The 23,326-nt window shown below is 47.0% G+C and overlaps 1 protein-coding gene across 11 annotated transcripts in view; it reads left to right on the top strand.

The window, feature by feature from the left end:
* Positions 1 to 23,326, top strand: part of zc3h18 (zinc finger CCCH-type containing 18) — a 213,392-nt gene that overhangs the window by 70,101 nt on the left and 119,965 nt on the right. For 6 of the 11 annotated variants that reach the window (XM_085991932.1, XM_085991931.1, XM_085991940.1 and 3 more), the window contains exons 4-10: positions 423 to 571; positions 2,404 to 2,418; positions 16,890 to 16,982; positions 17,762 to 17,913; positions 20,184 to 20,216; positions 20,367 to 20,399; positions 22,933 to 23,044. In XM_085991932.1, coding sequence (XP_085848058.1) covers positions 423 to 571; positions 2,404 to 2,418; positions 16,890 to 16,982; positions 17,762 to 17,913; positions 20,184 to 20,216; positions 20,367 to 20,399; positions 22,933 to 23,044 — 587 coding nt within the window. The remainder of the gene's footprint in view (positions 1 to 422; positions 572 to 2,403; positions 2,419 to 16,889; positions 16,983 to 17,761; positions 17,914 to 20,183; positions 20,217 to 20,366; positions 20,400 to 22,932; positions 23,045 to 23,326) is intronic. The other 5 variants (XM_085991937.1, XM_085991938.1, XM_085991939.1 and 2 more) reach the window with 3 other exon arrangements.

The raw sequence follows: 23,326 nt of genomic DNA, 5'->3' as shown, positions 1-23,326 counted from the left end.
ACTAGATAAGTTGTTATTAGAGGGATGAATATTGGTCAGAACACTGGGAGAACGCCCTGCTTTTCTTCAAATAGTGCCGTGGGATCTTCTATAATCCACCCAAACAGGTAATCAGGGCCTCGATTTAATGTCTCGTCTGAAAGACGACACCCTGACAATCAGTACTCGGTCAGTGACACACAGCAGTGTTAACCTAGATTGTGTTCAAACCTGGCATGGAGCTTGAACCCGCAACCTTCTGACTGAGCTGAGTGCGCTACTAACTCAGTTAAGCTGATATGTAAGCTCTGCTTGGTAGAGTCCGGATTGAGATAAATTGGTAAATGAAGATTGTTAGTCCTTCACTGTTACTTTGTGTTAAAACATAACTGCTACATTCTGGTTGTTCTGCCCTTCGAATGTTAAAATTTGCTGTTTTGTAGGTAACTGCACCTGGGGAAATAATTGTCGGTTTATCCATCCGGGAATAAATGACAAAGGAAACTACTCACTGATAGCCAAACCAGATCCTTTCTCACCTAATGGAGGACATCACCTGGGACCCCACCCACTGATGCAGGCCAACCCTTGGGTAAGTGAGCATAGCATGCTGTAACATAGAAATTGACCATTTGGCCCATCAAGACTGCTGGTATTTTCCTCCACGTGAGCCACCTCATCTAATCTTGCCCCTCTACCCTTTAATACTTTGCTTTCTCAAGTAACTATTGAATTCCATTTTAGAAGTATTTATGGATTCGGCTTTAACCATGGTTTATGACTGAGAATTCCATATTCCACCTGTGCAGAGATTTCTTTTCTAACCTTTCCTTTAATTTTTTTGTGATTATCTTAAATTTGTGCCGTCTCGTTACTGTCTCGCCAAATGCTCTATCTAATATGGTGGCTCCTGGGCTGGCATCTCCCCACTGAGCTCTCCTTTGTAACTTCATCCATTGCCACTCTTTCTCTTCCCTCCCCCAGTCTCCTCTTCCTCAATACTGAAGCCCCTCTGTTCCTAATTGTGGGTATATTTTAGCTCCATCTACAAATTAAAGCCTCTTGTGACAAAGTTTGGTTGTTTTGGCTCCAACCAAACTGCTATAGTGTGGTCCTTATCATAAAGCCACACCTCAGTTTCTTCTCTGGTGCCATCTCCTGCAAGCATCTGATCCTGTTCCACCCCTCTCGCCCCTCTATCTACCGCCATCCTGAGCTTGTCACAGAGGTATCCTCCTGCCTTGCCTTTGCGTAGTGAGTCCTCATCCTCTGTGATTTCAATCTCCATCTCAGCTGCCCTTGCCCCTTCTCCTCTGAATTCAGCACCATCCTGCTAATCTTCTCTAAACCTCTCCCTCCATATAAATTCTCCCACCACATATTTATGGATATCCCCCAAAATCACCATCTCTTACGTCCTCTCTACTCCCGTGGTCTCACTCACTGACCAGGCCATCCGGGACTACTTCCTCCTATCCCTCACCACACAGGTCCCCCCTATCCCCTTCCACCCCAAATCCTTTCATTCCCAACACCTAAAATCTACCAGCATAATAAAACATTCTCCATCACAGTATAATCCTCCGTTCCCATTCAAACAGCACATTCTGTGCAAATATGCACTGTCATGGAGACAGCCTGAAAATACCAACTGACCCGCCCACGATCTATACCGAAACTGGACTTAGTCTCAACTTCCCGTGCACACCGCGGGCGAGCGATACTATTCGAATAAAAAAAACTTTCGGTGACCGTGGTGATATATTGTACCTTACATGGAATGAAACAGCATATCCTCCAACACTGGGAAGCCTGACAGGAGATCTGCCAATATTTTAAGCAAACAGGTAGAGAAAGGTATAAAAACCCACCGTCAGGCTGACAGACACCTGAGCTTGTGATATCCCTCGGTGTGTCTGACCTGCGACCCTGACACCCAGCAGTTCCGCCCCATTAGTTCTTGTGTTTTATTTACTGATTTGTTATTTGAGTTTTATGGGCTGAAAGTTTGGAACAGACTGTTCTCCCCACTGCTGCCTCATTGATGGATGAATCCTAAATCCATTCAGAACAACTCGAGAGAAGATACAGATTAGTGGGAACATGGACAAACGTGTGCAGCCTCTGAGGCTCCATGGTACACAGCTGTGCACCCCATGAAGAGAAAAGCCTGGGCACCCCTGCCCTAGGATCCAGAAACAGCAGTAGTGGCCTAAATGAGTCTGAGCAATTGATCGATAATAACAGTTAGAAAGCTGGTTTTTAGAGGATAGAAATGCATTGAACAATGACGGCAGGCATCACTAATCTAGCAGAGCAAATTCTTTCCAATGACCAACCCAAAAGTGAAGCAGAATTTTAAAACTAAATAAACTGCTTGTGCACTCTGTTTTTAATGCCTGTTTTCCTCTGCTTTCTTTCCAGGAAACGCATGTCTTGGTGAGTACTGATACAAGCTGAATTTGTAAAATCATGCAAGTAAAATTCAAGTACCACCAAAAGCTTCTTATAGTGGGAGGAGGAATCGTCGAGCCCGGGAGAAAGGACAGAGGGGAGGAATAATCGAGCAAGTTTGACTGAAATGCTGACCGGGATCGCTCTGTCAATCCTGTGCTATAACTAGGGCCACTGATTTTCATACAAAATTGGATGGAATCATCGAATGCGATCCCACTAAACATCCCGTAATCCCACAAAATAAAATTGGAATTGGACTTAGTCAGTCATGGTAAGCCAGTGGCCCCATGCCTCACACCGTTTGTAGTGTGACGGGGTTCTGTACGTTTCTATACTGTCCCCTAAGTAATCGACGTCAGTAATGTTACTAAGAGAAAGCTACCCTATGAAACAAAGGACTTTCTGTGGGCTTGTGTGTAAGTCTGAGAGGGGTGCGTGTCTCATGTATGCAATGAGTTAGAATCCCAATTTCCCTGTGGTGTTCTGAAGCATTTCCAGTGCTTTTAATAGCCCCCCCCCCCCCCCCACCCAGTTAACATTCAATCATGTGTAAGAAGTCACACAACACCAGGTTATAGTCCAACAGCTTTATTTGAAATCACAAGCTTTCGGAGCGCTGCTCCTTCTTCAGGTGAAGTGGAGAAATGCATAAAGACACAGCTTATATAGTCAGAGAATCATGTCAGATGTTTACAGGTAACCTTTCCAACTGCCATTTATCACACCTCGGCAGAGAGATAATCACAGCAGTCAAAGGTGTGAATGGTGTCCAAACAGGTCAGTCAGGGGAACATTACATCAAAGAACAATGAGGTGGGGTCACAAGGGGTCAAATATTGCAGATGCTGGGGTCTGTATGAAAAACGAAAAAAAAGACAAAAAACATTTTTTTTTGGCTGGAAATCACAGCAGGTCCGGCCGCATCTGTGTAGAGAGAACAAGCCAATGTCGACTCGAGCCTGGATGACCCTGCGTCAGGTGGGGTTACATGTAGCGTGACATGAACCCAAGATCTCTGTTGAGGCCGTCCTCATGGGTGCGGAACTTGGCTATCAGTTTCTGCTCGACGATTTTGCGTTGTCGTGTGTCTTGAAGGCCGCCTTGGAGAATGCTTACCCGAAGATCGGAGGCTGAATGTCCTTGACTGCTGAAGTGTTCCCCGACTGGGAGGGAACACTCCTGCCTGGTGATTGTTGCGCGGTGTCCGTTCATCCGTTGTCGCAGTGTCTGCATGGTCTCGCCGATGTACCATGCTCCGGGGCATCCTTTCCTGCAACGTATGAGGTAGACAACGTTGGCCGAGTCACATGAGTATGTACCATGTACCTGGTGGGTGGTGTCCTCACGTGTGATGATGGTATCTGTGTTGATGATCTGGCATGTCTTGCAGAGGTTGCTGTGGCAGGGTTGTGTGGTGTCGTGGTCGCTGTTCTCCTGAAAGCTGGGTAATTTGCTGCGAACGATGGTCTGTTTGAGGTTAGGCGGCTGTTTGAAAGCGAGTAGTGGAGGCGTGGGGATGGCCTTAGCGAGGTGTTCGTCGTCATCTTACATTTGTCCACCCCAGTCCAACTCCGGCATCTCCACACCATGACTTCAATCATGTGGGTAGAGCTTGGTGTATGAGCAGAATATATTCAGAGTTCAAGATATGATTCCCAAATGCAGTTGTTGGGGGCTGCAGTTCAATTAAACTCTGTTAGCAGTGATTGTGTTCAAACCATTTCTGAGCCCTTTCATAAGAACATAAGAATTAGGAGCAGGAGTCAGTCACACGGCCCCTCGAGCCTGCTCCGCCATTCAGTAAGACCATGGCTGATCTTCGATCTCAAATCCACTTTTCTGCACTATCCCCATATCCCTTGCTTCCCCTAGAGTCCAAAAATCTATCGATCTCAGCCTTGAACATACTCAATGATTCAGCATCCATGGCCCTTTGGGGTAGAGAATTCCAAAGATGCAGATATTTCTCCTGATCTCAGTCTTAAAATGGCCGACCCCTTATCCTGAAACTATGCCCCCTAGTTCTAGACTCGCCAGCCAGGGGAAACAATCTCTTAGCATCTACCCTGTCAATCTCCCTCAGAATCTTTTATGTTTCTCCCTTTGGAGATTTGTTTATTCTGGACATCAATTATCTACTCTCTAGGAAATTCTTTCAGTAAGATTCACTTGCTTCCTAGATGTGAATCCTGCCCTGTGAATGTTGCACCATCGAGAGCATCACACACCGCGAGGGCAGTGTGGCAAAAGGTGACCAGAAGTGGAACATTGGCAGATAAACAGCCGGCAGTGTTTGCCGGGCCCTGCTTGTTTGGTATGTGATGCCCCTGCAGCCCTTGATTACATCGCTCCTAATGTTCCATGTGTTGTTCTCTGTTGAAGAACATGTTGGATAGTTGGCCACTTGTATCCATTCCACAAAGTCATAGAATCATAGAATGGTTACAGCAAGGAAGAAGGCCATTCGGCCCGTCGAGCCCGTGCCGGCTCTCTGCCAGAGCACTTCAGCTAGTCCCATTTTCCCGCCCTTTCCCCGTAGCCCTGCAAAAAATTTTCCTTCAGGTACTTAGCCAACTCCCTTTTGAAAGTCGTGATTGAGTCTGCCTCCACCACCCTTTCAGGCAGTGCATTCCAGATCCTAACCACTCGCTGCGTAAAAAAGCTTTTCCTCATGCCACCTTTGGCTCTTTGCCAATCACCTTAAATCTGTGTCCTCTGGTTCTCGACCCTTCCGCCAATGGGAACAGTTTCTCTCTACTCTGTCCAGACCCCTCATGATTTTGAACACCTCTATCAAATCTCCTCTCAACCTTCTCTGCTCTAACCAGAACAGCCCCAGCTTCTCCAGTCTATCCACGTAACTGAAGTCCCTCATCCCTGGAATCATTCTCGTAAATCTTTTCTGCACCCTCTGAGGCCTTCACATCCTTCTTAAAGTGCGGTGCCCAGAATTGGACACGATACTCCAGTTGAGGCCAAACCAGTGTTTTATAAAGGTTCATCATAATTTCCACACTTTTGAATTCTATTCCTCTATCCCTGAAGCCGTGTAAGCTTCGTTAACTGCTTTCTCAACCTGCCCTGCCACCTTCAAAGATATATGCACATATACCCCTAGGTTTCTCTCTTCATGCACCCACTTTAGGATTGTACCCTTTAGTTTATATTACCTCTTATCGCTCTTTTTACCAAAATGTAACACTTCCCACTTTTCTGCATTAAATTTCATCTGCAACTTGTCCGCTCATTCCACCAGCCTGTCTGTTGTCTTGAAGTGTATCACTATACTTCCAAGTTTTGTGTCATCTGCAAATTTTGAAATTGTGCCCTGTACACCCAAGTCTGAGTCATTAATGTATATCAAGAAAAGCAGTGGTCCTAGTACCGACCCCTGGGGAACACCACTGTGTACCTTCCTCCAGTCCGATAAACAAGCATTCACCACTACTCTCTGTTTCCTGTCACTTAGCCAATTTTGTATCCATGCTGCCACTGTCCCTTTTATTCCATGGGCTTCAACTTTGCTGGCAAGCCTATTATGTGGCACTTTATCAAACGCCTTTTAGAAATCCGTGTACACCATGTCAACCGCATTGCCCTCATCAACCCTCTCTGTTACCTCATCAAAGAACTCGATTAAGTTGGTTAAACACAATTTGCCTTTAACAAATCTGTGCTGGCTTTCCTTAATTATTCCATACTTGTCCAAGTGACTTAATTTTGTCCCTGATTATTGTTTCTAAAAGCTTCCCCATTACCAAAGTCAAACTGACTGGCCTGTAGTTGCTGGGTTTATCTTTACACCCTTTTTTGAACAATGATGTAACATTAGCAATGCTCCAGTCCTCTGGCACCACCCCTGTTTCTAAGGAGGATTTGAAGATTATGGCCAGTACCTCTGCGATTTCTTCCTTTACTTTGCTCAGCGTCCGAGGATGCATCCCATCCGGTCCTGGTGACTTATCTACTTTAATTACAGCCTGCCTTTCTAGTACCTCTATCAATTTTTATCCCATGCAATATCTCCACTACCTCCTCCTTCGCTGTGTCCATGGCAGCATCTTCCTCCTTGGTGAAGACAGATGCAAAGTACTCATTTTTAGCACCTCTACTCCATGCATAAGTCTCCTGGTTGGTCCCTAATTGGCCCCACCCCTCCTCTTACTACCCATTTACTATGTATATGCCTATAGAATTACCTTTTATGTTGGCTGCCATTCTCTTCTCATTCCCTCACTGTGCCCCTCATTTTCTTTTTCACTTCTGAGATTTCTATATTTAGTCAGTTAAAATAATTCCACAGTGGCTTTAGTCTGTGTTAAATCTAACATGCCCGCTCCTGTTTTGAGTGCCTGATGCTTTTTTACTGTATGCCCTCCCGCTCTCCTCGACACTTTTTTTTACAGTTTTGTGTTCTTAACAATCTGGACTGGAAGAGTCAGTGAGCAGCTGCTGTATCTCGAGTACTAGTGCAACCTATGCTAAGCAGAGTGGCTCACGTTCACTAACCTCCGCACGGTTACAGTTCACATTTATACCTGAGATTTCCGTATGTGAAGGTTCACTGGCTGGTTGCACGGAGAGTAAGCCATGTTCAGCTGCCATCTTCAAGTTCAGCAAAGCACTGTAGTTGCCAGTAGCGACCTGCAGGTGATGCTGTTGAGTCAACATAGCTGCAGTGCGAATCCCAGTAAATCTCAGGAATGGGTGAGCAGGTTGTGAATGCATGGGGATGTTCAGTGTCTGCAGTGTTCTCTGTCTTGTACTTATTATAAGATTGGTTTTGTACTGCTGATCCATGATTAAAATGTTACCACATTTCAGAGTAAGGGGAACAGCTGTATTAGATTGTATAATGCCAAGACCAAGGTAACCCCTTTTTTTTTGTTATGGTCTTATTTTTAATTGGATGCAACCTTGACCTCTAAAGAACAATAACTTGTCTTTATATAGTGCCTTTTGTAGAAAATCATCCCAAGGCACTTCAGAGGTGCCATCAGATAAAAATGGATGCCAAGCTAAAGGAGGAGATATTGGGAGGGGTGACCAAAAGCTTGGTCAAAAAGGTGGGCTTTAAGGAGATCTTGAAGGAAGACAAGGAGGTCATGAGGTGGAGGGGATATGGGGGAAATCCTGAAACACACAGCTGAAAGCACAGCAGCCAATGGTGGCATGAAGGGAGGTCAAAAGGCATCTGACTCATCCCCCACAGTGGGAGGGTTTAGGTGTCTTGGGGCTGAATATTAGCCAGGACACCAGGAGAACTCCCTGCTTTTCTTCAAATCGTGCCATGGGATCTTTTACATCCACCTAAGGGGGCAGAGTAGCCCAGGTTTAACGTATTTCCGAAAGACGGCACCTCCGACAGTGCAGCACTCCTCAGTACTGCATTAGAGTATCAGCATAGATTATGGGCTCAGGTCCTGAAGTAGGAGGGCACAATCAACTGAGCCAAGTTGGTAAAAGTGACTACCTGTTTGTGAAAAGGATGCACGGTGCTTCCAATAGCCGGGGTGTCCAGGAGCTGCTGTAGTGGAACTGGCAACAATTCGCACAGCAACAGGAGGAGGCCATTCAGCCGCTCGAGCCTGTTCCGCCATTCAGTGAGATCATGGCTGATCTCGATCCACCTGCCTTGGCTCCATATCCTTTTATACCCTTGGCTGGCAAAAATCTATTGATCTCAGATTTAAAATGATTAATTGAGCTGGCATCTACTGCTTTTTGTGGGAGAGAGTTCCACACTTCTACCTCCCTTTGTGTGAAGAGGTTTTTCCTGAATGGCCTGGCTCTGATTTTAAGGTTATTTCCCCTGTCCTAGTCTCTGTCACCAGTGGAAAAGGTTTCTCTCTCTCTCTACCCTATCGATTCCTTTCAAAATCCTAAAAACCTCGATCAATCACCCTTAACCTTCTATATTCCAGGAAATACAACCCTAGTTCATGTAATCTCTCTTCATAAATGAGCCTTTTGTGCCTTGGTAACAAGGGCTTTGAATAGCTGCAGCAAAACTTGCTCTCCTTTATATTTTTTTTTATTCGTTCATGGGATGTGGGCGTCGCTGGCAAGGCCAGCATTTATTGCCCATCCCCAGTTGCCCTTGGGAGAAGGTGGTGGTGAGCCGCCTTCTTGAACCGCTGCAGTCCGTGTGGTGAAGGTGCTCCCATAGTGCTGTTAGGGAGGGAGTAAATGGTGTTAGGAAAATTGATGGGACTGAAGGCCGATAAATCCCCAGGGCCTGATAATCTACATCCTAGGGTACTTAAGGAAGTGGCCCTAGAAATAGTAGATGCATTGCTGATCATGTTCCAGCATTCGATGGAATCTGGAACAGTACCCATGGATTGGAGGGTAGCTAATGTTACCGCACTATTCAAAAAAGGTGGTAGAGAAAATGGGGAATTCCAGACCGGTAAGCCTGACATTGGTAGTGGGGAAAATGCTAGAGTCCATCATAAAAGATGTAATAGCAGAGCACTTGGAAAACAGTGACGGGATTGGACAAAGTCAACATGGATTTACAAAGGGTAAATCGTGCTTGACTAATCGACTGGAATTTTTTGAGGATGTAACTGGTAAAATAGATAAGGGAGAACCAGTGGATGTGGTGTATTTGGACTTTCAGAAGGCTTTCGATAAGGTCCCGCATAAGAGATTAGCGTGTAAAGTTAAGGCACATGGGATTGGGGGCAAGGTACTGACTTGGATAGAGAACTGGTTGGCAGACAGAAAGCAAAGAGTTGGAATAAACGGGTCTTTTTCCGAGTGGCAGACAGTGACGAGTGGGGTACCGCAGGGATCGGTCCTTGGATCCCAGCTATTCACAATATATATTAATGATCTAGACAAGGGAACTAGATGTAGTATCTCCAAATTTGCAGACGACACAAAGCTGGGTGGGCGTGTGTCCTGTGAGGAGGATGCAGAGAAACTCCAGGATGATTTGGACAGGTTGGGTGATTGGGCAGAAGCATGGCAGATGCAATATAACGTGGATAAATGTGAGGTTATCCACTTTGGTAGCAAAAACAGGAAGGCAGATTATTATCTGAATGGCAATAGATTGGGAGAAGGGGAACATAAGAACATTAAAAAAAAACATAAGAACATAAGAAGTAGGAGCAGGAGTAGGCCATACGGCCCCTTGGGCCTGCTCCGCCATTCAATAGGATCATGGCTGATCCAAACCTAGACTCATGCCCACTTCCCTGCCCACTCCCCGTAACCCCTAACTCCCTTATCAGCTAGGAAACTGTCGATCTCCGTTTTAAATTTATTTAATGTCGCAGCTTCCACAGCTCTCTGAGGTAGCAAATTCCATAGATTTACTACCCTCTGAGTGAAGAAGTTTCTCTTCATCTCAGTTTTGAAAGGGCAGCCCCTTATTCTAAGATTATGCCCCCTAGTTCTAGTCTCACCCATCAGTGGAAAGATCCTCACCGCATCCACCCAAACAAGCCCCCTCACAATCTTATATGTTTCGATAAGATCGTCTCTCATTCTTCTGAATTCCAATGAGTAGAGGCCCAACCTACTCAACCTTTCCTCATAAGTCAACCCCCTCATCTCCGGAATCAACCGAGTGAACCTTCTCTGAACTGCCTCGAGAGCAAGTACATCTTTTCTTAAATATGGAAACCAAAACTGTACGCAGTATTCCAGGTGTGGCCTCACCAGTACCCTGTATAACTGAAGCAAGACATCCCTGCTTTTATACTCCATCCCCCTTGCAATAAAAGCCAAGCTTCCATTGGCCTTCCTGATCACCTGCTGTACCTGCATACTAACCTTCTGTGTTTCATGCACCAGGACCCCCAGATCCCTTTGTACTGTAGCACTTTGCAGTTTCTCTCAATTTAGATAATAACTTGCTCTTTGATTTTTTTCTGCCAAAGTGCATAACCTCACACTTTTCAACATTATATTCCATCTGCCAAATTTCTTCCCACTCACTTAGCCTGTCTATGTCATTTTGCAGGTTTTTTATGTCCTCCTCACTCACTGCTTTCCCTCCCATCTTTGTATCGTCGGCAAACTTGGATATGTTGCACTTGGTCCCTTCCTCCAAATCGTTAATATAGATTGTAAAGAGTTGGGGTCCCAGCACTGACCCCTGCGAAACACCACTAGTTACTGATTGCCAGCCCGAGAATGAACCATTTATCCCAACTCTCTGTTTTCTGTTAGATAGCCAATCTTCCACCCATGCCAGTATATTACCCCCAATCCCGTGATTTTTTATCTTGTGCAGTAATCTTTTGTGTGGCACCTTGTCAAATGCCTTTTGGAAGTCCAAATACACCACATCCACTGGTTCCCCTTTATCCACCCTGTTTGTTACGTCCTCAAAGAATTCGAGCAAATTTGTCAAACATGACTTCCCCTTCATAAAACCATGCTGACTCTGTCTGATTAAATTATGCTTATCCAAATGTCCTGTTACTGCTTCCTTAATAATGGACTCCAACATTTTACCAACCACAGATGTTAAGCTAACTGGTCTGTAGTTTCCAGCCTTTTGTCTACCTCCCTTTTTAAATAAGGGCATTACATTAGCAGTTTTCCAATCTGCTGGGACCTTTCCTGAATCCAGGGAGTTTTGGAAAATTACCACCAATGCATCCGCAATCCCTACCGCTACTTCTCTCAAGACCCTAGCATGTAAGCCATCAGGTCATGGGGATTTATCCGCCTTTAGTCCCATTATCTTACCGAGTACCACCTCCTTAGTGATTTTAATCATGTTTAGCTCCTCCCCCCCCCCCCCCCATAGCCCCCTGTTTGTCCAGTGTTGGGATATTTTTAGTGTCCTCTACTGTAAAGACTGATACAAAATATTTGTTCAGCGTTTTTGCCATCTCCATGTTCCCCACCACTAATTTCCCGGTCTCGTCCTCTAAGGGACCAACATTCACTTTAGCCACCCTTTTTCTTTTTATATAACTGCAGAAACTCTTGCTGTCTGTTTTTATATTTTTTGCTAGTTTACTTTCATAATCTATCTTCCCTTTCTTAATTAATCTTTTAGTTATTGTTTGCTGGCTTTTAAATGCTTCCCAATCTTCTATCCTCCCACTTGAATATATTTAATGAATTGACCTCAACTGCCCTGTGTGGCAGAAAATTCCACAGGTTCACCACTCTCTCGGTGAAGAAATTCCTCCTCATCTCAGTCCTAAATGGCTTACCCCATATCCTTAGACTGTGACCCCTGGTTCTGGACTCCCCTGCCATCGGGAACATCCTTCCTGCATCTAGTCTGCCTAGTCCTGTTAGAATTTTATAAGTTTCAATGAGATCCCCTCTCATTCTTCTAAACTCGAGCGAATATAAGCCTAATCGACCCAATCTCTCCTCGTGCGTCATTCCTGCCATCCCAGGTATCAGTCTGGTGAATCTTCGCTGCACTCTCTCCATGGCAAGAACATCCCTCCTCAAATAAGGCGACCAAAACTGCACACCATACTCAAGGTGTGGTCTCACCAAGGCCTTGCACAACTGCAGCAAGACATCCTTGCTCCTGTACTCGAATCCTCTCGCTATGAAGGCCAACATACCATTTGCCTTCTTAACCGCCTGCTGCACCTGCATGCTTACCTTCAGCGACTGGTGCACAAGGACACTCAGGTCTCGTTGCACTTCCCCTTTTCCCAATCTGTTGCCGTTCAGATAATCTGTCTTCCTGTTTTTACCGCCGAAGTGGATAACCTCGCATTTATCCACATTGGGCAGATGCATGGCAAATGCAGTATAATCACCCAACCTGTCCAAATCGTACTGGAGTTTCTCTGTATCCTCCTCACAGCACACACGCCCACCCAGCTTTGTGTCGTCTGCAAACTTGGAGATATTACATCTAGTTCCCTTGTCTAGATCATTTATTTATATATATATTGTGAATAGCTGGGGTCCTAGCACCGATCCCTGCGGTACCTCACTAGTCACTGCCTACCACTCGGAAAAAGACCCGTTTATTCCAACTCTTTGCTTCCTGTTTGCCAACCAGTTCTCTATCCAAGACAGTACCTTACCCCCAATCCCATGTGCTTTAACTTTACACGCTAATCTCTTATGCGGGACCTTATCGAAAGCCTTCTGAAAGCCCAAATACACCACATCCACTGGTTCTCCCTTATCTATTCTACCAGTTACATCCTCAAAAAATTCCAGTAGATTAGTCAAGCATTATTTACCTTTTGTAAATCCATGTTGACTTTGTCAGATCCTGTCACTGCTTTCCAAGTGCTCTGCTATTAACATCTTTTATAATGGATTCTAGCATTTTCCCCACTACCGATGTCAGGCTTACCGGTCTGTAATTCCCCGTTTTGTCTCTATCACTTTTTTTGAATAGTGAAGTTACATTAGCTTTCCTCCAATCCATGGGAACTGTTCCAGAGTCTATAGAATTTTGGAAGATGACCAGCAATGCATCTACTATTTCTAGGGCCACTTCCTTAAGTACGCTTGGATGTAGATTGTCAGGCCCTGGGGATTTATTGGCCTTCAATCCCATCAATTTCCCTAACACCATTTCCCTACAAATGCTGATTTCATTCAATTCCTCCCTCTCATTAGACCTTATTTGTGTCCTCCTTTGTGAAGACAGAACCAAAGTATGTATTTAATTGGTCTGCCATTTCTTTGTTCCCCATTATAAATTCTCCAGATTCTGACTGCAAGGGACCTACACTTGACTTCACCAATCTTTCTCTCTTCACATATCTATAGAAGCTTTTATAGTCAGTTTTTATGTTCCCTAGAAGCTTACTTTCATAATCTATTTCCCCCCTCTTAATTAATCCCTTTATCCTCCTTTGCTGAATCCTAAACTGCTCCCAATCCTCAGGTTTGCTGCTTTTTCTGGCCAAATTATATGTCCTCTCCTTGGATCTTATGCTATCCCTAATTTCACTTGTTAGCCACGGTTGAGTCACCTTTTTTGTTTTATTTTTATGCCAGACAGGGATGAACAAATTCTGTAGTTCATCCATGTGATATTTAAATGTTTGCCATTGCCTGTCCACCGTCAACCCTTTAAGTAACGTTCCCCAATCCATCCTAGCCAACTCACGCCTCATACCATCATAGTTTCCTTTATTTAAATTCAGGACCCTAGTCTCTGAGTCAACTTCTTCACTCTCCATTTTAATGAAGAATTCTGTCTCATTATGATCGCTCCTCCCCAAGGGACCTCGCACAACAAGATTGTTAATTAATCCTTTCTCATTACATAATACCCAGTCTAAGATGGCCTGATCTCTGTTTGGTTCCTCGACATATTGGTCCAGGAAACCATCCCGTATACACTCTAGGAATTCCTCCTCCACAGTATTGTTACTAATTTGGTTAGCCCAATCTATATGTAGATTAAAGTCACCCATGATAACTGCTGTGCCCTTACTGCACGCGTCTCTAATTTCCTGTTTAATGCCATCCCCAACCTCCGCATTACTGTTTGGGGATCTGTATACAACTCCCACTAACGTTTTCTGCCCCATGGTATTTCTCAGCTCTGCCCATACAGATTCCACATCATCAGAGCTAATATCCTTACTATTGTGTTAATCTCCTCTTTAACCAGCAATGCTACCCCACCTCCTTTTCCTTTTTTCCTGTCCTTCCTGAATATTGAATGCCCCTGGATGTTAAATTTCCAGTCTCCGTTTACATCTATTTGCGCAGCTAATTCATCCACCTTATTACGAATGCTCCTCGCAGTAAGACACAAAGCCTTCAGGCTTGATTTTTTAACACTCTTAGTCCTTTTAGAATTCCTGTTTACTGTGGACATCGGTTCCGGTCCTGCCCAAGTGCAAACTGTCCAGTTTGTGCTGGTCCCACCTCCCCCAGAACCGGTTCGAATGTCACATATAGTGAATAGATTTGGCTGAAGACTGGCTTCTGTGATGGTGGGGACCTCAGGAGGCCGATATGGATCATCCACTCGGCACTTCTGGCTGAAGATGGTTGCGAACTCTTCAGCCTTGTCTTTTGCACTCACGTGCTGGGCTCCACCATCATTGAGGACGGGGATGTTCAAGGAGCCTCCTCCTCCCTTTAGTTGTTTAATTGTGCAGCACCATTCACGACTGGATGTGGCAGAACTGCAGAGCTTTTGATCTGATCCGTTGCTTGTGGGATCGCTTAGCCCTGTCTATAGCATGCTGCTTCTGCTTTTTAGCATGCAGCTTCCCCAGGTTGACAGTGCATTTTTAGGTACACCTGGCGCTGCTCCTGCATGCTCTTCTACACTCCTTATTGAACCAGAGTTGGTCTCCTGGCTTGGTGGTAATGGTAGAGTGAGGGATATGCCGGGCCATGAGGTTACAGATTGTGGTGGAATACAATGCTGCTGCTGATGGCCCACAGCACCTCATGGATGCCCAGTTTTGAGCTGCTAGATCTGGTCTGAATCTATCCCATTTAGCAAGGTGGTAGTGCCACACAACACGATGGAGGGTGTCTTCCGTGTGTAGACGGGACTTTGTCTCCACAATGACTGTGTGGTGGTCACTGCTACCAATGCTGTCATAGACCGATGCGTCAGCGACGGGTAGATTGGTGAGGATGAGGTCAAGTAGGTTTTTTCCCTTGTGTTGGTTTTCTCACCACCTGTCACCACTACTGACCCAGATAGACTTCAGGACTCGGCCAGCTCGGTCAGTAGTGGTGCTACCGAGCCACTCTTGATGGACATTCAAGTCCCCCACCCAGTGCTACTCTCAGTGCTTCAGTGGTGTTCAACATGGCGGAGCACTGATTCATCATCTGAGGGAGGGCGGTAGGTGCTAATCAGCCGGAGGTTTCCTTCCCATGCTTGAGACTTCATGGGGTCCGGAGTCAATGTTGAGGACTCCCAGGGCCACTCCTTCCCGACTGTATACCACTGTGCCATCACCTCTGGTGAGTCAGTCCTGCCGGTGGGACAGGACATACCCAGGGATGGTGATGGATGTGTTTGGGACATTGGCTGAAAGGTATGATTCTGTGAGTATGACTCTTGTCAGGCTGTTGCTTGACTAGTCTGGGACAGCTCCCAATTTTGGCACAAACCTCCAGATGTTAGTGAGGAGGACTTTGCAGGGTCGACTGCGCTGGGGTGTGCCGTGTGTCGTATCGGTAGCCGGTGCCGAGGTCGATGCCGGGTGGTCCGTCCGGTTTTATGCTTACTGTTTTTCGTAGTTTTTTTTTTACAACTGAGTGACTTGCTCGGCTATTTCAGTGGGCAGTTAAGAGTCAACCACATTGCTGTGGGTCTGGAGTCACATATAGGCCAGACCGGGCGAGGACAGCAGATTTCCTTCCCGAAAGGACATTGGTGAACCAGACGGGTTTTTATGACAATCCGACAGTTTCATGGTCACCATTACTGATAGCTTTTTATTCAATTAACTGAATTTAAATTCCCCAGCTGCCGTGGTGGGATTTGAACTCACTGGGATCATTAGCCCAGGTCCCTGGATTACTAGCCCAGTGACATCACCACTGTGTTACCGTGTCCATCTAGCCCTCTATTTATAAAGGCTAATATTCTGTTAGCATTTTTGGATTATTATTGATACCTGTTAGATTTTGTGTACACGGACCCTAAATCTCTTCGGACTGAACTGGTTTGACTGGGATGGCCCAAGGGGCAGTGAGCTGAGTGGGCTCCGGGAGACCTGTGCACAGGGACCCTAAATCTCTTTGGACCTCCACCGTTCCTAGCTTTGCACCATTTAAATAATAATCTGATGCATCCTTTTTTGGTCCAGAATGGATGACCTCACACTTAGCTGTGTTGAAATCCAGGTCGCCAGCTCCTCTCCATTTCAAGCACTAATTTTGCCTGCATGTAGAATACCTGCCCTGTCATTCAATCAGTTACTGGATGCATGTCAGATTTGATCATTTCATGTACAGTGTAGCCAATCTCACCTGATCAAGTGGGCCCCAGGCTGCAAGTGAACGTGACTGTAAGGGAGGTAGGTTGAGGGTTTCTGTTTTCTTCCCTCATTTTTGACCGTCATCACTTGGACTTGTAGAAACAGTGTGAAATAAGTGGAGTTCATTTTGCCACAATCCCTGGAGGAGGCCCAGTGGGCTTTGGTTTGACCGGGATGGCCCAAGAGGTAGTGGGCTGGGTGGGCTCCGGGAGACTGTTGAATCTTGATGTGCCGGGTACAGAGTACGGCTGTGAGTGTTAGTATACAGGGGGCGGGGGGGGGGATGTGTTGGCTTCGCAGTTGCTGGATGCGGAATACTTTAGTTTAGTACTCTGCTGCCACCTGCAGTCCCCAGTCCTGCCAGTAGATGGGGGTCAGTGTCTGTTGAATGTAGACGTTAACTGCGTGAGATGCTGCTTCAGCCTGTGACTGTTGGGACTTCGGACCCAGACTGTATTATTTCATGTACAGCTTAAACAGTGACAATCTTTGGTTTCATGAAGGATTTTCTCTTTCTGGGACTAGGGTGCTCCAGTGATCGATGAATTGATGCCCCCCATTCCATTGGAACCTCCAGCAGAGAGTGCGTGGGAGAGAGGGCTGCGACATGCAAAAGAGGTAAATGGTATCTCGTCCAAAATTACACAAACTCATTCTCACCGTTCTCACCGAAAGACCGCCCCTCCCGACAGTGCGGCGCTCCCTCAGCGCCGCCCCTCCCGACAGTGCGGCGCTCCCTCAGCGCCGCCCCTCCCGACAGTGCGGCGCTCCCTCGGCGCCGCCCCTCCCGACAGTGCGGCGCTCCCTCGGCGCCGCCCCTCCCGACAGTGCGGCGCTCCCTCAGCGCCGCCCCTCCCGACAGTGCGGCGCTCCCTCGGTGCCACCCCTCCCGACAGTGCGGCGCTCCCTCGGTGCCACCCCTCCCGACAGTGCGGCGCTCCCTCGGCGCCGCCCCTCCCTCGGCGCCGCCCTGAAGTGTCGGCCTGGATTATGTGCTCAAGTCTCTGGAGTGGGGCTTGAACCCACGACCTTCTGACTCAGCTGAGAGTGCTGCCCACTGAGCCACAGCTGACAGTGGGAGTAGGGAGGTTGGTGTGTGATGGTCTTGTTATGGCAAATGGCCTTTCAATGTTCCAAACAGTTCTCATTTTATTGGGAACATTTGGCTCAAGATGTTTACAGCTGGAGTTTAAAATACTGCAATCAAGGCGTCAAATGACGAGCCTGAAGCTACTGGTTGCTCCGGCGCTTTAGGGACAGACACAGACAGTCGAGTCTATGGATATGGAGGTGGCTGGGAAAGAGAGCAAGGAGAGAGTTAAAGGACAAAGGGATTGTGGAGTGCTGCTGAGCCGAGCATTGGGATTCTCCTCAGTCTTTAAACCTTTTATTTTCAGATGCTGAAGAAAGCCACCATCAGGAAGGAACAGGAACCGGACTTTGAGGAGAAACGGTTCAACGTCACCATTGGAGATGATGATTTTGACAAAGAAAATGATTTTTATCGGGACTGGAATTATCGTGTTGCGAGAGACATCAGAGAGCCAGGGTGAGCAGAGCGCCATTGAAAGGCACAGAAACTGGCTGTTGTTATAACTCCGGGTGATCAGTAGAAATGTGTGCTGCCCACTTGTGACTGAGCAAGGTATTGTCAGGACAAGGAATCTGCTCGGGCTCCCACACCCATTGGTACAGCTGGGATCATGGAGCTAATGGCTCCTTTAATCTCCGTGTATTTTAATATTGAATTCAAGGGGTCAGACTTCCAGGTAGCTGCAGTAATTTGTCCCAGATGTTGCTGATGTGCTTTGTATGCGAGTGACATCTGGTGGCAGGACATCAGCATTGTGCCACTTTTTATATCATCTGGGTACCCATTCTGGACACTGGATCACTGCCTAACTCAGGGCACCTGTGATCTTTGTCACTCCGAGCCCTCATAAAAATTCAATTTCTGTTCCTGCTGTTTCCCAGATAGCTCAAGTTGCTGACACTAACATCTTGGTGTTGTGATTTGAGATTTATCCACCAATAAGGCCACAACATTGAAAACAATCCTTTCAGCCCACAAAATTAAACCAGGGCAAATCGGTGAGTGAGCAATATAAGCACAAGTAGCATTACCTGTGCTTCGTGGGCCTGATTGCCAGAGCGCTCAGATCAGATATGCCCCAGGGCAGTGTTCCCTGTAAATCTATTTTGGGGTGTGCGGCCCATTCTAACCTCCTATGCAAAAGCCGGTGATGGGCCTGCACGGGCCCTCCAGACCACTGCGCGTCTGTGCAGCTTCATGGGACCATTGCCCCAGGGGAGGTGGATTGGCCTAATTGGAAGGTTAATCATTGGCATCACTTCAATCTGGAAAATCCCTTCATGCAAATGGATAATATTGCAAGTATTTTCCTGATTTGGGGAAGTCCTCATCGGACAAGCAGGAAGCCGATTGATGGGCACCAAACTGTGACATCTCAATACTGGGCGGAAGCAGCACTGATTCCGAGTCCACTTTGCATCAGCATGATTGGACCAGGACCCGACAGCTAAATATTTTGCTCCAGTCCGTACGCACCCCCATATTCTGCACGATGTATCAGGTGGGAGGAGCTGATGTGCTAACTTAATTTTGGTGTAATGTAAAGCCCGTACAATTTTGGCCTACAAATGAATTGATGCTCAGCTCCTGTGGTTTCAGCACCGTTTACCATTTCATTCTAATGATTTCAAACTTGCTGCATGTTCATTTTTCTCAGTGAATGGAAAATGTGATCTTGCCTCTTTTTGTGCATTAAGAAGCTGCTGGTTTTGTGCCCCCTCCCTCTCCTCTCCCTTTATGGGTTGGCTTTGTGTACGCGTGCAGTGTCGGGGGAAGCTCTGGGCCATTGCACACTGCAAGGCTCCAGGTTCCATCTTTGATGTGTGCTGAGTTAATTTAATCCCAGTTGGCGTGACGATGGGTGAATCAAATAGCCTCTGTGCTCCCTGAGCGAGAGAGGAGACTGAGTTGAGCCAGGGCTCCTGTTCCTGATGAGGGTCTGCCGATTTTTCCCTAGGGGAAAATGCATACGTGCATCTTTGCGAACAGGATCGCATTTAGCATTTGCCTCCATTCCCCCTGTGAGGCAAGCTGATCTTTGGGCTCACTGCTCTTGTACTCGCTTGTGACTCCAGCCACTAAGAGTTGGCCAGAAACACTCCCCTGATACAACCAGGGGCCTTCCAGCTCTGAGTCGAGCGCTGAAGGCAGCATGCAGCAATCTCAGCAACTGGATAACGGAATGGATAATGGGAAAGCTGATAACCCAAGGCCCACTATGGTGGATCACACCGAAAGGGATGACTGTTCCAGGATGAGTTCTTACAGTGGCCATAGCGATGAGTATGTGCCAAAGAAACTCGATTAAAACGTGCCACCCCTCTGGATTAGGGCCGAAACTGTCTGTTTCCAAGGCACTGGAACATGATGCTGTTGGGAGCATTTTGGCACAAATGTTAATGGAGGAGCAGTTTAGTGCGTTGTGGTGGAGTGCTCGTTCGAGCAGCGGTTGGTTATCGAATTGCCACAGTGCCCTCTTGGCCAGCTGCTGAGTTAGACCGGGTTAGCTGATGCTTTCATTTATTGGTCTCAAGCGAGTGCCACAACTATCTCACGTTTCAGCTGGAGAATTGGGACTTGGGCATTTGGTTGCAGTTATTGAGGGTTACTAGATTTTAAAGGCTGTTAAAGAACTGATCTCTGCTCCAACCCTATTGGTAATTCGAACAAGTTTTTAAACAGCAAGCCAAATAAACCTTTCTTGTACTTTCCTTCGAATGCACCAGCGACTTGGAGTACAGAGAGGCAATCAGCTACGGGTAAGGACTGTTCTCCGAATGTTCTGTATCATTGTTGTGCTTCCATTCAGACATGTGCTGATCAGACTGGACACCCTGTCTGAGCTGCAGCTTTGCATGAATATGACTGATTGCTAATTTCATTCCTGTTTTTGTTTCTGTGAAACAAAGGAAGGAAGAGGAGGCTGGAAGAATTTGTCCCATGTGAGTAAGGGGGGGGGAATTATTGGAGCAAAATTTAAATGATTCAGAATCGACCATTTGTTGCTGGATTGTTGACCGCTGTGTGGGGCGGTCTTCAGACTGAGCTGTACAAAATTTCCAGGTGTCGGGAAAACAGTTCTGTGTTCAGGCTAACATCAGCGAGGGGGGGGGGGGCTTCTGCTTATTTTTCAAGAGGTTTTTTTGAGGGGGGAGGGTTTTAATTAGTTTGTTAGAATTGTTAAGTGAGATCTCTGAGGTGTGGATTTGAACAACTGTCAACAGTCTCACTGGGGAGGGGGCAAATTCTAGATGTACGAGTCGGGTGAAAATGTTCCTGTGAATTTACCGGTGCAAAGCTCCCTCCCCCCTAGATCAGCTCTTCATGTTGCCTGAGTGTGACTTGCAATTAGTGCTAAATTCTGGGCTGTACACTCCGAACGAGTTCAGCCCAAGCTTGTGCAGTTCCATTTGCAATTCCTCAGATAATGAAGCAGTCCGTGCCCACATACAGCAAGACCTGGACAACATCAAGGCGTGGGCAGATATGGGGCAAGTAACATTTGCGCCACACAAATGCCAGGCAATGATCATCTCCAACCACCTCCCCATGACCTTCAATTACATTACTATCACCAAACCCCCCACTATCAATATCCTGGGGGGTCACCAGTGACCAGAAACTTAACTGGACCAGCCACATAAATACTGTGGCTACAAGAGCAGGCCAGAGGCTGGGTATTCTGTGGTGAGTGTCTCACCCCCTGACTCCCCAAAGCCTTTCCACCATCTACAAGGCACAAGTAAGCAGTGTGATGGAATACTCTCCACTTGCCTGGATGAGTGCAGCTCCAACAACACTCGAAGCTCAACACCATACAGGACAAAGCAGCCCGCTTGATTGGCACCCCATCCACCACCTTAAACATTCACTCCCTCCACCACCGGCGTACCGTGGCTGCAGTGTGTACCATCTACAAGATACACTGCAGCAACTCGCCAAGGCTGCTTCGACAGCACCTCCCAAACCCACGACCTCCACCAACTAGAAGGACAAGGGCAGCAGGCGCATGGGAACACCACCACCTCCAAGTTTCCCTCCAAGTCACACACTATCCTGATTTGGAAATATATCGCCCTTCATTGTCACTGGGTCAAAATCCTGGAACTCCTGACGTAACAGCACTGTGGGAGCACCTTCACCATGGGGAGTGCAGCGGTTCAAGAAGGGGGCTCACCACCACCACCTCTGGCATCTAGGGGCGGGCAATATATGCTGGCCTAGCCAGTGTCGCCCACATCCTGTGAATGAATTAAAACCTCCAGAACTTTAACAGCTGCCAAAGGGAGGCCGTTTTCACCCTCGGTCCAAACCATCCCGCTTGTCCAGCCAGTCCCCAATGATCTCCTTTAAATAAGGTGATGATTCCTTCTACTCTTCCTCCGCAATCACTTTTACTCCTAATGAATGGGCCCACACAGCTCGTCCTCCCCTCTGCCCAGTTTCACTGGGAAGGTGCCAGTGTAGGTGACATTGACTGATGCGAGGGTGAATGTCAATATTGGATGGGCAGGTGTGCTCATTTTAATCTCGATTTGTTGGGTTCTGTTTTTGTTCGCACAGCCAGATTCTTCCAGCCCTTCTGCTTAAAATGCCGTCCTGCTGCACCCCTAGCAAATACCATGTTCTTTCCCCAAATCTCCCGCCCTTGGCACTGCAGCAGAAACTAATCACCCCACACAGGCTTGGCTACTGAGCACACTGGTATAAAAACAAGCGACTACACGGGAAATATCCACACCGTTCTCTCTTGTACTGGATGCTTTAAAAAAGATAACCCAAGGTTGCCCCTATGGTATTGAGCTGAGCTAGTGGTCCCAGGGAATGAGCTCTGCTGCCGAATGTTGGGATGCGAGCTGTTACCCGTGATCCTCCACGGAATGGGTTCCAATTTCAGCAGTGCTATTTATGGCGGCTGCCCTTCCCACACCCTGTCGTGCTCCAGCAGCATCGAAGCCCCTGGCCGCAGGTTTCTGACTCTCGCTCCCAGCCTGGAATGGCAGCTACCATTAGAACTCAGGGTGGCTGAATGCGCCTTGCCACCTGAGATATACAAACCAGAAATGTCCTTAGTTTGTACTGAGTGGAGGTGATGGTTGGAGTGGTGCCGGTGGCCCAATATCATCAGCCAAGATTTCCGTTCCTGATCATTATCCAGTGACCACACCCCACCCAGTGGGAAAGTATTTGTGTGCAGATGTCGGGTGAGGATGTTACGGTCCCCAGCATGGAGGAACTGACTGCTGGCGTTCATTGGCTAGTGCTGCGCGCACAGTCACCACTTGGGCGATAGTGGAGGGCTAGCCACATGTAACCATAGAGCAACCAAAGTCACCTTCAAGAGAAAATGGGGATAAATTCTTTGCTGCATGTTTTTCTGTTGTTGGTGTGTTGTAAACACCCCTGTGCTTTGCAAGGTAGAACAGAAACTGCAGTACGCAGGCTTAAGGAATGTTTTTCTTTCTTGGCCCTTAGGCCTGACCCCTATATAACGCCCTACTACGAGCATGAAGTTGAGCGGTACTGGCGTGGTGGACAATACGAGAACTTCAGAGTCCAGTGGACAGAGGCAGACTATCATTATAGGGTAAGCACCTTGAGAAATAAAATGCACTTCATGAAATATTATCCACCTTGGGCAATTTCCTGTTCACTCATTCTCCTTGTCCTTTCCACAATCACATCCAAGCCTCTGAAATTGAGTCAAACAGCTGTACCCGGCAGAGTGAAACCCGCCCACTGAGGCGACCAGGCTGATTAGCGAATTGGTCTGTAGTAACCTGCTGCAACATTAAGCATGGCTCACAGAATGATACCACACAGGAGGCCGTTCGGCCCATCGAGCCTGTGCCGGCTCTTTGAAAGAGCT

Source organism: Somniosus microcephalus, chromosome 6 (genome assembly GCF_052327205.1).
Source record: "Somniosus microcephalus isolate GS21.2 chromosome 6, FLI_Smic_1.0, whole genome shotgun sequence".
Lineage (NCBI taxonomy): Eukaryota > Metazoa > Chordata > Chondrichthyes > Squaliformes > Somniosidae > Somniosus > Somniosus microcephalus.
The sequence above is the reverse complement of the archived record's forward strand: the minus strand, read 5'-3'. Positions and strand labels throughout refer to the sequence as shown.